Source organism: Hyposmocoma kahamanoa, unplaced genomic scaffold (assembly GCF_003589595.1).
Source record: "Hyposmocoma kahamanoa isolate Upper Pololo Valley unplaced genomic scaffold, ASM358959v1 100021, whole genome shotgun sequence".
Classification (NCBI taxonomy): Eukaryota; Metazoa; Arthropoda; class Insecta; order Lepidoptera; family Cosmopterigidae; genus Hyposmocoma; species Hyposmocoma kahamanoa.
The window spans coordinates 18,261,888-18,275,241 of NW_020653200.1; the positions used below are offsets into that span (position 1 = coordinate 18,261,888).

Genomic DNA, 13,354 nt, shown 5'->3' on the forward strand with positions numbered 1-13,354 from the left:
TACACTACAAAGAACTATTACTACGTAAGTCTTAGTTACCTCGACACATTTTGTACACTTGTTCTTGTCAGCGGCGTTTGTCGCAAGAAACTACTTTAATGAGTATATTGTAGTCTTAAGAGTGAATACCTCGTCATATTTCAGGACGAAGATAAAATGTGGTGTAAATTACAATTGTACAATTAAAATATGCGATATGACACAAATTAATTTATATTTAGAGATTATAATATTAGGTCCTTACTTATGAAATTGCCGTTTTTTAAAGAGAAAACTGAATTTTTTTTTAATGAAACATGTTTAAATAATCCAGGTATTGACACACACACCATATAAATACTAGTAATAGACTGGTTAGTGGGCGGGGCCCGCGTTACCTAGCTTATGAGCAGACGCCATGAGTGTCCACAGCGCGTCACATGCCGTTCAAATGTACAAGACGATTGTTTCGTGGAAAAAAAAATAGAAATATGCCATTGTATCATGTCGCGTAAGAAGGCAAAGTTTAAAAAATACTCCGGTAGCGATTTCATTTCTTGGGTAAGTACCGAAACTCTTGTATTTCCTAATATTTTGAACAATACAATATTAATGTTTCGAAACAAGAATATATTGTGGCAATTCGGTAATAACAATATACATTGGTTGCTAGCCATGGCCGCCGTCAGAACAATTCGAATGACGCTCAATGATTTGCTTGCACTAGCAACATACTCCACTTGGTGTCCGCGTGTTATAATCAAATTATCGATAAATAGAAACTCTGTATTTAAAAACCCAATTTCGGTTTAGTTTAACATTTAATTTATTAAAACGGTACCTATCAATGTGTAAACATAAACTATTTACAGGTGTTTAAAACTAACAATTTTGATTACTTAAATGTTTTGCTCCCAACGCTCACAATAGTTTTATTTTTTTAATTTTCAATTCAAGTCAAATCGATATATTATTAGAAAAGTATAAATATAGATAGGAGAGGTACAGTATCGATAATTTTACCATGTACTTAAACTCGTAGAGTATCAAATGAACACTTTTTGAGAATGGACATTGTTTTTCCCTCGTCTACATGATTCATATGTCCCTACTTGCTTATTATGCGTCACTATCTCCGCTTCAGTTCTTAGTTTTAGCCCTGTGATGCCTGGCAAGATTCACATTTGCAGTTTTTGTATAGATTTTCTTAGTTTCCCGCCGGATCCTTTTAAAGGGGAAATAGGTTGAAGCAACAGGCAGAAAAAGCTGGGACCTACTAAATGTTTTTTTTTTTGCACCATTTGCATTTTATGACTTCACATTATATACCTATGAATAACAACAGAAAAACTCTAAAAGCAGGGGCAATTCCCACGCAAGAAATAAATAATTTGGTTAATCAGGTAATATATGACATGAAACTTTATAGACCACATCTAAATATGAAAACATTTCTCAAGCATTGTCAGTGATTCTCGTCTTCCCTTCGAAAATAAGTATCTTCTTTTTTTGACAAGCTCGTCGACGCTGTAGGTGTTGTCATGTTCAGTCAGTTCAGAAAGAAGTAATTGTTGAACGAATATGTCATATTCTAGGGAGAATAAAGATTTTTAGAATGTGTTTATGTGACTAGTAATAATAATCTAATAACCTTATTGGATTCAAATAAGGTTCAATTTTTTCACCAAAGCTTTTTTATTATTGTCTAATTTCGTTTGTAAATTCACAACCAATCAAAATGATATTATCTTAGTACTAATGTAAGATTACGTTGTCAAATGTGTGATTGTGGCGACATCGGTTTTGATACTAATGTCGCTTGATGGCATTTCCAGTCTTTTCTTTCTTCCGTGTATTGGCCATTATTGTCGATGCACTTTTGCCATTTTATTTAAAGTTCATTGATGCCTCTGCTATAGAAATCTTGGGAACTTGAATCGATGAACTTTTTAAAGGAATTTTTCACTGCCTCGTCGGATTTGAATTGATCGACTTTGGATTTTTCCGTGTAAAAAAGTAATCCAAATTCCAAAAAAAATCTGTGGTACAAAGTCTGGAGAGGATGGTGGGTGACGAGAGAGTTTTCAGTCGTAACTCCTGTAGTTTTGAGAAGGTCCAACGTGCGGGGTGTGGGCGAGCGCTGTCGTGGAGGTGGAGTCGAGCAGAGCAGTTGACATGTCTCGGTTGGTTGACAGGCAGTTCCATAATCATTTGCAATTCTTCACTGTACACCTCTGTCAGTAATTCTTGTGCCAGATCTCAAGAAGCTGTAATGAACAATGCCAGTACAGCCACCACCATACACTCACAAGTAGCTTCTTTTAACTCAATTTGCGTTTGGGACATGGTTTCGCTGCCACCCACAAGGACGGACGTTTTCGATTGTCACACAAGATCTACCTTTCATCACAAGTGACTATCCGATCGAGAATCCCCTCATTTGTGCCTATTCCACGAGTTAAGGCAAGGTTCGACGCGATGTTGTTCAGTGAGTTCACACGGCGCCCACTTTCTTACGTCTTTTGTCATTCCAATATGACGCAAATGAACCAATATCATTTTATCACTTACGTTGAACGATACTGCTAATTACAACGTGGCACATGAGATGAATCTGCTTCTCCGTGGCTTTCAATTCATCGTTATCGACTTTCATATCCGGTCAGCCACAGGGCTCATTTGAGATCAAAATTTCCAGAACGGAAGCCACCAAATAAAATGCGCAGTTTGCGCTACCTGGTCCACACATCGTTGATACAACGAGTGTCTGTGATGCGTTGGTGCCACGACAGTACTTGTATTCGAAAAAAAAAAACACTCGACCTCGATTTTTTCATGATCACAGAAACAGTTAAATAAAAAATCAACAGCAGTAAAACAAATTATTAACTGATAATTTAAAATAAATATCATACATAGCTATATAATTTAAAACTCTAAGTAAGATATCGGACTTTAAACTTCCCAGTATTTACAATTTCATAGGTAAGGACCTAAACAGAATTAGATATAGATTTTGTCACATTGTGGTATGAGCACTGTGATACACATGTATTGCAAAAACATTTCTAAAATATGCATCAGAATGGGTTTGGTGTATATAATAAATATTTTCCATACATGTCTATTGTCTATATTATCAATCATAAATACGAAAACAAAGTTATAAATTTATAATAACAAAGTGCGTACATACGGGCATATTTCTTAAATTCCTTAGTGTAAATAATCTTATTTCCAATTTTTTTTTTCCAAAATATACAAAATATAAGTAAACGTTCGAACACAGAGGTCAGATCGGCTCAGGAACCCAAACATGGTAAATCCTACTGTGTGAAAAGTATATTTTATAGAAAATTAAGTAGAAAAATTATAATAATTACGTTTAGTGTATATAATTTTTCTACTTAATGCTGCAATAACGTTATATATGTACATAATGCTACAAGTTCCTTATCACTTAGATAAATAGAACGCATGAAACCAAAATTTCGAGCACTTTACTTACTTTAGGTCCCATGGCCACGGCTGATTGAGACGGTAAAGTCATCAACCAGTTATATTTAATATTAACGCAAACCACCCTATTTTTCACTATTGTTGCAAAAGTTATTAATTAATTACCTTATTTTCATTTTTTTTCGAAATAACATAATTTAAAGCTTGCTGCACACCAATATACGCTAGCGCTCTGTGGAAGAGCTACTCAGTGCTCTCAGAATGCTCTGTGCGTGCAATACAATAAAGCGTTCAGGACGCTGTTGGGACTGTCATGTTTCTGCAGTGCCTCAGCCATGTTCACTGACGCGCGCGTAGATAGTTTCACGGCTGTTGTACGTATAAAATCGGCGTCGCTACTGAAGAGAACACGTGACACCCTCAATAGCCTCCGGAAGAAAGTTGCTGACAGGAATAAGTGCCCAATTATGCGGCACTTAATAAATAACACAAAGTCCCTGGTAAAATATAAGTACTAATAAAGTTTTCAAGTCTGTACCTACTAACATTAGATTGGATCTCAGTTGTCTCAATAAATAAATTTTATTATTATTACTATTAAAAAACATTCAATTTACATTACATTACAATTTACGCTACATATATAATGTTTTACAAATTATTTTATTTTAAGAGTATAAATTATTTATTAATTAAATCTTATGATTAAATTATTAACGGTAATTAGAGTAAATTAAATCAGAGTAAAATTGTTGTAATGCATAAGGCTAGCTTTACTTTTATGTGGACCAACTATACTTTTTTCAGAATAATATTTAATTGTGCATTACTTTTATGTGGATCAATCTTGCTTCAATCAACTTTCTCTGGTTAAATATAAGCCTTGTATAATTGGAAACTATATGAAAATACAAATGAAACCCTGTATCAGTGATTGATGGTCGTCAACTTTTTTTACCTGGTCCAGAACTGTATTAAACTTGGGTATTGGTCTTAGTGCTGAAAATTGGTTTTTCGCCATTTTAAAATATGGCCACCATACAAGAGTTCGTTGTGCGGGGGTCTCAAGGAGTGCCTCATGAAAATTTGTGGTCGAAATTAATCTCTCGCTATTTTAAAATATGGCCGTTGTACAAACGTTCGTCGGCAACAGAAAAAAAATTTGCTCTGATCGCTTTGAAAATTGGCACATGGGTTTCTAGGAATGCTTGATATAATTTGTGACCAACATTACAGTATCCCCATTTTTCGATATGGTTTTTCTATATTTTTCAATAAGAGTTTTTTGAGAGCGAAGTTTATGTTCTAGTCACTGAAAATCAGCATGTCTTCAATAATTTCAATTATTATTAAACACTCATAGAGGCCTTGACATACCAAATTTCAGTTGCAGTTTAGTAAATGCGCATGTTTTTGATCTAATAATTAAATTAACTTCGGATTTCTCTATGGTTAATAATATGTAACTAACAAAGAGTTACTGACCTTCTTCAGCCGAGTGCGAGCCATGATCGCCTCAACGCGTTGTTTACGTGCGAGGCGTTCTTTCTCTTCCTTCTCAGCTTCTTCCTTACGCAGCTTCTCTGCCTCTTCGGCAGCCTTTCTTTTGTCTTCCTCTTCCTTGAGGCGGGCCTGGCGTTCAGATTCTTCGCGTGCTTTGCGATCCGCTTCTTCCCGCTCTAACTGCTGTTGTGCCTGTAAATAATATACCAATCATAATGTGCCTGAAAACCACACCAATTTCCCAGTTCTAAACTAGGAATTTCCTTGAAATATGAATATAATACCAATTTAGAAATTTTCGAATTGAAATTGGTCCTACCGGGAATTATCTCAATAATTGATCCTTCCGGGAATCATCTTGGGACTTCCTTATTCAGCGCCTACCGGAGCTACCGATGTCGTCTAATATTGTGTAAATGGCGATAACTTGTGCATATTTACTCGTTAATAAATATTTACATACATAATTTCATCAAGTACTTATTATATACATAGACTTATATATGTACTACAATATATTCGCATGTCGGAAAGTATTATATAATAAAATTCGCTTTGACGCGCATAAGTCCACTTATTATTTTTAAAATGATTGTTTTAAAGTCACCGTACTTCCATTGCGTGAGACTTGTTGGAAACTTTACAATGATTGACGAGCTCTGCCTTCAAATAGTGCACATTGCTGCTGATTGAATAATGATGTAATTTGCATCTTGAAACGCACTCTGCCGACAAAGAGTACATATTGTTGCCCATTTAATAATTGTGTATTTGCATCTTACTATTCTAGCTTTTATAAAAGTCGGGCCATGAAATGTTTTTGTTTCAGCTAGTCATCTAGGTACAGGACTAGTTTGATTTCTTTATTATGATACTGATTGGGGATATATTCAATGAAAATTACACTAAGCCCGAAACATGCAGTGGACCAGCTTACTTTTAATAAAAATTAAATGATAATCTGACTAAGAACTTAAATTGACATTTTTTTCTTAATTGATTTCAAACAAAAATTTAGTGACAATCATTGTTATATCCGCATAGCTTGCACCGTCATAATGGCTCTTTTACGTAACTGTGGTCATGGGCAAAGCATCCTGTTATAGACAGCAACGGTTACGATATAGATTATCAATAATAAACCGTCGTCAAGTTTGCTAGGTAATAGATAGTATCAATCAAGAATAAATCGAGCAAGTTACAGTCAAACTAAGCTTAACAGTCTTAAGAATAACCCCGTTAGTACTTCGGGACCTAGGGGCTGTTCTTATTACAAATCATGGTTATTTTTGAGTATACGTCAACAAAAACAAAACATTAAAATTTATACGCAAATTTCCAATGAAGCAGTGATGTTCTCTTTTCGAACTTAGATCGCCAGTTTGCAAGAACCTCTAAAACATCTAGATATATAGATAACACGTTGTTCTGGAAAACGGGCGAGTTATGGTTTCGCGAGCGAAGTCGAAGCGAAGAAACACAATGTGTAATACAATTTAACATCTGCCTTAGCAATGTATTAAGGAATGTTCACATTCGCAATTGCATAAACACGCTTTGTTAAAGCAAGCTGCCTAGGGAATTTACTTCTATTATTGCCAAGTATTCCAGTGATAGATTCATGTTATGAAAATAGAGTCAATATTTATTACGAAGGTGTGATTTACAACGTAATCGCTCATACATAAAGACTATTATGCATGAAATTCAACAATATAACAATATTTAAAAATAATAATACCTACATCACGAAGAACGAAGCGAGGTGCTATTTCAAATTGCAATCCGCTAGCAGGATAAGATTAAAAATTTAAGTCATAAACAGAGACGGAACTGATATACAAATATAATCTTTTTCAGTTGTGCTAATAATTGCTTTTTGTTATTATATGGGTCGACAAAAAATCTGACAAAAGAACATATTATAATTTACTTCAGTAGGGTTTGACTATAAAGGAGTTGGAAATCTGTTTAAAAACATCGAAAATAATGGTACAGAATATGTGATGAATAGCTGTTTATTCGGTACAGAATAATTAATAAACACTGTCCACTTGCACTAAATTTAAGTAGGTATGTCTTAAGTCAATTCTTGCAATGCAAAAGGCACTCTTAATATATTGTTGTAAGAGTGTCTTATCAATTTAAGTATTGGTTTAAGACGTACTAAGTTTAGTGCAAGTGAAGATATAAATGTAAGTCTATTTGTTTTAAGTTGCAGATTTGGTTGTTTAGTAGGGTAGGGTTGTTCATTTTAAGAAATACCTAAAGTAATATCTTCATCTAGCATTACAATCAATCAATCAATGAGTTTATAATTTATCAATTAATGATATTAGTGACCCAATGTTTTTATAAAAATAGCATCTGGTTCAATTGATTGTCCTGTATTATTATCACAAATATCACTTACGAGTTCCCTGTAAATCCTTGAGAAACAATTCACTTTTGGTTCTACCCCCGGCCCGTACCAATTATAAGCAAAATGAGTTCATGCGGCGTGCAAGCATTATATAAGTTAGTTTTAAGCTGTTGACCTTCATTTAAGATAAATAAATATCTGGTTTTTCATTTTTGTGCAGTTCGGGGATATATGTGTCGTAGAACTATGCTATTTATAACTACGTATGTATGCCACTACTGTTTCTTCATCACATACGAGATTACCTGACGCTATGCGGAATGTGTAAGTTTTGTCACGAATATGTTTTACGCTATCTTACAGAGTAATATACTTAAAGAGTAATATGATTCGAATTGTCAAAGTAATCTTAGGCTTTACTAACTACTACAACTACTCTAAACAATTTTAAAACATTGTAATTTTATAACATAGGTAAAGGTTTAACTTTAACCGAACCAACATGGTGGATAAGGAAGATTTTTCTTAAAATTGTTTGCTTATATCTATCTATTTATTATAACGTCGGGAGCGCTTGCAACAGGCATCAAAAGGTCTAATGATTTTTACTTTCTGAAAAGCAGTTTCCTGTTAAGTCATATTCATTAAGTCTGGTAGTGTATTCTGTTTGTCAGAATTCAATACAGAAACGTCTAGTTTCATGAAATAATTATGATAATAAAAAAAGATTTGTTCACCGGCAACCGTGCATACCTCGATAGCCTTTCTCAGTTTCTCCTCCTCCATGCGGCGCTGCAGTTGCGCGAGCTCACGCGCTTCCTCTTCCTCCCGCCGCTGCCTCTCCTCTTCTTGCCGCTGTCGTTCAGCCTCCTCCTCAGCCTCACGTTGCAGTCTATGTAACAACCAAAAAATAGTTACCACATATTTCTTATAGCACATATTTCGTATTAAAGTTTATGTTTTATTTTCGTACAATTAGACGGCAACTGAGCAACGGTGATCTTTAATCTTTTCTTCGGACTACCAATTACAGTAATGGAAAACATCTTGAGAAAACCAGAACACGCTATATATCAAAAATGTACTTCTGTGACGTCCAACACCTTACGTTCCAAATATTACCTAGACATGAATCTACTCATCAATGGATTATCGTAGTAATTATTCATAACATGACAGTGATTAACTAGTGTTTCTGTCAGTCCGTTGGCTGAGGTAACCATAATAGATAATTATAAAAAAATTACTAGTTACACGATAATACGCATATATGTATTCTTAACGCAATAACTACATAAACGTAGTAAATCTGTTAGATAATTTGTTTTATGGTATTAATTAAACAGATTTGCTTACAAAATGGCCTCATTTATTGGCGCCTGACAAAAGATCTAAAGTTTCCTTCTATCTAATGCTAATAAAGTTTGCAATCATAGCACACGCATACACTACTGAGACATTCAGTTATAATAGTATACACATCAAAAATGTCTGGGGATCAAGCACGTTTTTGCCACTTACTGAAAAACAGGTATTTTTAATTATTTTTTTTAACACCTGTGGTATTTTTGTGTCAATATCATAAAAAATAAGTTACTAAACAAATAATTTAATAAATTTATATAGCAATTTTCTTTTAACTTTAATAGGGTAATCAAATATTTAAAAAAAAACACCACGAATTTATTGTGATGTGTATATAATAGTTTTCATTCGGTGTCGTGTAAAGTAGAGACGACAATAGTAAACTGTTACAATCTAACGTCAAAACGAACTTCTATCTTACGTTAAAGTAGAAGCATACCTTTGCCTCTCAAGTTCTGCCTGCCGCTCAAGTTCCTCTCTGGCGCGACGGCGTCGCTCGGCAAGCGCAGCCTTTGCCTGTTCTTCCGTCGTAATGCGTCGCGCGGTCATCGATGCTGTATCAACAATTACAATATTATAGGACAATTATTTTTTTCCTTAATGTTCACTGCATAAACGCAATAAACTGATAACACTTGCTCAGACAGGATCTTTATCAATATGTATTCACTATCACCATAATTTTTATAAGTAAAGTCGTCAAGCAAAATTGAATGCTCTGGCTGTCATTATACAAGAATTTCGGTCGATGTCACCGCAGGTTACCACTGACCTGTCATATCCGAATCATCAGTCTTGTCCGAAGCTGATTCCTTCTTGTCGTTCTCTTTCTTGTCTGGCTTCGGTTCTGTCTTCGTTTCGGTGGACTTTTGATCCTCTTTGTCTTGCTTATCTTCTACGATTTGTTTGCTTTCATTGACCTGTAGCAAATATAGATACATGACAAATACAATTCCCTAAAGGATTAGCACAGAAACACCTTCTATTCCATTTATATAACATTAGCGCACGCAACGTTCATATTAGCGCATATATACCATATAATGGGGTAATAAATGTACATAGTGAAGTAAGCTAAATTGCTGTGCCCTCACAGGGTTTATGTTAGACCATATTATGTAAGAGTGTTACGATCTTACTGTACAATACAATGCAACGTAATAAAAAATAAATAAATATTTATTAAATTTTTAATGTTGATCATTGTGATGAATTTTTGTTATATATTTCATAATTTTAATAATCAATGACATAGCTTGTGTACGAGGTTAATAATAAAATAAGTTAAGTGACATTGTAGTGCCATAACAGGGTTCATGTGCTGGAATATTATGTAACACCTTTGTTAATCCACATGAAACAATGAATACCCCCGATACGTTATATCTGACATATTATAGTGCGTTGACAGCTTGGTGAAGATATCTCGTGATAAATAAGCGTTTAGATTAAATTGTCGAAGATATTTACCTTATCACCTACGTTTTGGTTGTGAGCTTTCATCTGCTCCTCCCCGTTTTGGATCTGCAATGCTTCTAGTTTTTGTGTCACCTCTTCAGCACTCACTTGATTCTTATCGCTGAAGTTTTGCTGCAAATATAAAAGTTTATATCTGGTGTATTAGCATATATGCAGCCTTACAATGCAATCTGGACAGATTGTTACGTTACAGGCGAATGCTCGCGATGAAGGAGCACCCTAATGAGGATGAATTTAAGTCAGTGTTTTTATTCGCACATGAACAATTGAAATTAAAAAATTTTAGTGCTAACAATAGAGTTCCCTGTTCGTCCAGTGAAGTAATGTCACCTTGCCTATTTCTGCCGCCAAGCAGTAGCGTGAGCATTACTGTGTTCAGCTTTGGAAGGATGAGGGGGCTAGTGAAATTTCAGGTACATGGGACTTGTCAACTTATGCCTCAGAGTGACGGGCACAGTGGCAAGTGCCCCTAAGATCTTTACGATTTAAAACTCTAAGTGACACTGCAACTGTTATGGATAGGCATGTAGCTTGCCACCGGGCGCACAACTGGTTCGTCACGTCACTAAGTATTATAAAAACAAAATACAATAAATACTTTCAAGCAGTGAAGGAAATGATTATTCTATCACCAGTGAATGTACTCACACAGCTATATATTTCATAATAATATGAGAATATTTGATTCAGTCTCTGAATCTGAATTGAAAAGATTAATAACCCAAAAAAGACAAATAATTTCCGTGAATGTCATATAAGTTTTACACGTATAGTTCACATGGAAATCAAAACAAACAACAATAAAGTACGTACGTTCTTTGCGTACGTAATTAAAATTTATTATATAATAAATCTATTAATTACTAGACATTAAAATTTGTACATGGGTGTATTCGGAAATTCGAAGATAGATCTGATATTAAGTAAATTAGTTGCTCGGTACTAATCGCACAATACTAATCGAACTCATCCCTCCACCATCTTTCGGTTTGTTTTTATTTTGGAGAAAACCTTTGCAAAATTATATAAATACCTCGTGAACTTCTTTGTCGATACTGGGCTCTTTGGAAGCGGCAGGTGAGGGCGAGGGCGAGAGTGCTCGGCCCGGCGACGGTGACAGCATACGGCCCGGTGACACTGAAATCGACTTACCGCGTGGCGTCTGTGAAATTAACTATTTGTATATAACTAGCTTTGTAACAAGACGTTTATTAAAACGTTCACTGTCCAAAATTATTGTGTGGCTTATTCCAGCGTGACCATGGTCGAATTTTGGAAATTTGACTAGACGAAAAAAAGTTGGTTCTAGTCCCAAAAAACTATTTTTAGTCGATCCGATTGCTGTCCACACTGGAATAAGCTTATTCCGGCGGCACCATTTCTCAATCTCGAGAACCACAACGCCTAACTTAGATCTGATTACACTAAAAAAAGTCGTGACGTAGTCGGTTCTAGTCGTAAATAACTAAATTCAGTCGTTACGCTGGTTTTGAAGTACATGCTATTTGAAGGTTTTAACAATGTTTAGTTTTTAGTACTAGGAAATTAGCAAAAAATATACATTATTCACATTATTAAAAATATATATTAGTGTACGTATTTCGTGTTGGGCTACGGGCTTACACAAGACGAACGAGGCGCGTGGAGAAAAGTCGCGTACGACAATTAATCAGAATAATTTAATAATTAATGAATTAATTGAATAATTAAATATTTAGATAAGTCACTACTGTAACATATTAGTTATAATTCCGTAATTATTGACAAAGAACCATTGTGCAAGCGTAGACAAAAAATGCAATACTTACTTCCGGGCTTATACTATGGAAACTAAAGGACATGTTATGGTAACATATATAAATCAGACGTTATTGTATATGATGCATTTCGACGTTGAAAACATGAACATGTTATTTATTGTCTTTGTTTAACTCTTGCGTGCCGTCTTAAGCCAAAAGAGATAGCATTACATTGGTCAGTGTCACACACGGGAATCGAAAATACGTAACGTCATCTTAAATGCCAACCGTGTCCATTTCGCAGTACATGAGGTACATGATACGGTTGTCAAAGGGAAGTACATCAAATGTCAAAACAAATGTTTTTCCAAGTGTTTTATCGAATTATTCGAATGCATTGTAATAAAATGGACAAAAAATATTGACGAGTGAGAACAATTAAGTATTAATAAACAGTCGTCGCTGCAGCATTACGGGATGTGGCATTTGAAAAAGCGAAGATCGACTGAATGTAACATTGTACAAGCACGTGTTATTTTTCTATCTACAAATCACACAAAAGCCCAAATATCTAATGTAATTAGACATATTTAAGTAGTTTATTCATAAATCTTGCCAAATTTTGCTTTGGTTTCTTCAGTGCCTGTTTGTTTGTATAACTTGATGATTGTTGTTAACGATTATTTTGAGATAGTGTTGTTCTTGGAAGCGTATTATTATTCTGTTATTAAAATAATTCACTACGACGTTTTTAGTATTTTATTATTATAATTTTTACTATTTCAAATTTCTCTACAAATTAAAAAAGAAAAAAGAATGGTTGGAAATCATACCGCCGTATAATAGTGCCGAATATAAACAATGAATCAAAGACCATCTTAATTTATTCGCTTCATTTTGAAGAGTCAAATTTTAACATAACTTTGAATGTAACTAGATTACATGATAATGCAATTCCATCATTAGATTTATTGGTAAATAATTTTATATTTAATTTAGATTCAACAAGACTCATTTACTTGGCATTCTCAGTTCCTGAAAACAAAATTATCCACTCGTTTCCGATTTGTTCCCACTGACAACTCTAACTACTAAAATTCTTATTTTAATAAATTAAGCACATTGACTTACAAATAAATGGACGTCGGGTCCGCGCTAAAAAGTGTCCGAACTTACAAGGCGTTAAAATAGTATACAGAGCGTCATTCACGCTTTAGTCTTCGTTTGTTCGACTGACAGCGCGCTTGTCAATGATGCCGTATTGTGTAGTAAAACCTTGTAAAAATTACTCAACTAAAGTGAAAGAAACAGGGTGGTATATCATATTTTCAGTAAGTACTACATTGTGTTATCATAGTTATCATTTAAAAGTGTTATTTTATGCACTAGTATATATAGTATTTAATTAATATTTAAATTAATCGTAAATACAAATTACAAGAGCAATCAAAATAATCAAATAGCTGTC

General features: G+C 34.4%; 1 protein-coding gene across 5 annotated transcripts in view; it reads right to left on the reverse strand.

Moving 5' to 3' along the window:
* The window catches only part of LOC113228972 (MAP7 domain-containing protein 1-like), a 62,014-nt gene that overhangs the window by 19,538 nt on the left and 29,122 nt on the right, over window positions 1–13,354 (reverse strand). For 4 of the 5 annotated variants that reach the window (XM_026462463.1, XM_026462449.1, XM_026462456.1 and 1 more), the window contains 6 exons: window positions 11,181–11,309; window positions 10,139–10,258; window positions 9,441–9,588; window positions 9,108–9,222; window positions 8,057–8,195; window positions 4,924–5,133 (listed from right to left, as the gene is read on the reverse strand). In XM_026462463.1, the coding sequence (XP_026318248.1) occupies window positions 4,924–5,133; window positions 8,057–8,195; window positions 9,108–9,222; window positions 9,441–9,588; window positions 10,139–10,258; window positions 11,181–11,309 (861 nt within the window). The remainder of the gene's footprint in view (window positions 1–4,923; window positions 5,134–8,056; window positions 8,196–9,107; window positions 9,223–9,440; window positions 9,589–10,138; window positions 10,259–11,180; window positions 11,310–13,354) is intronic. The other variant, XM_026462441.1, reaches the window with a different exon arrangement.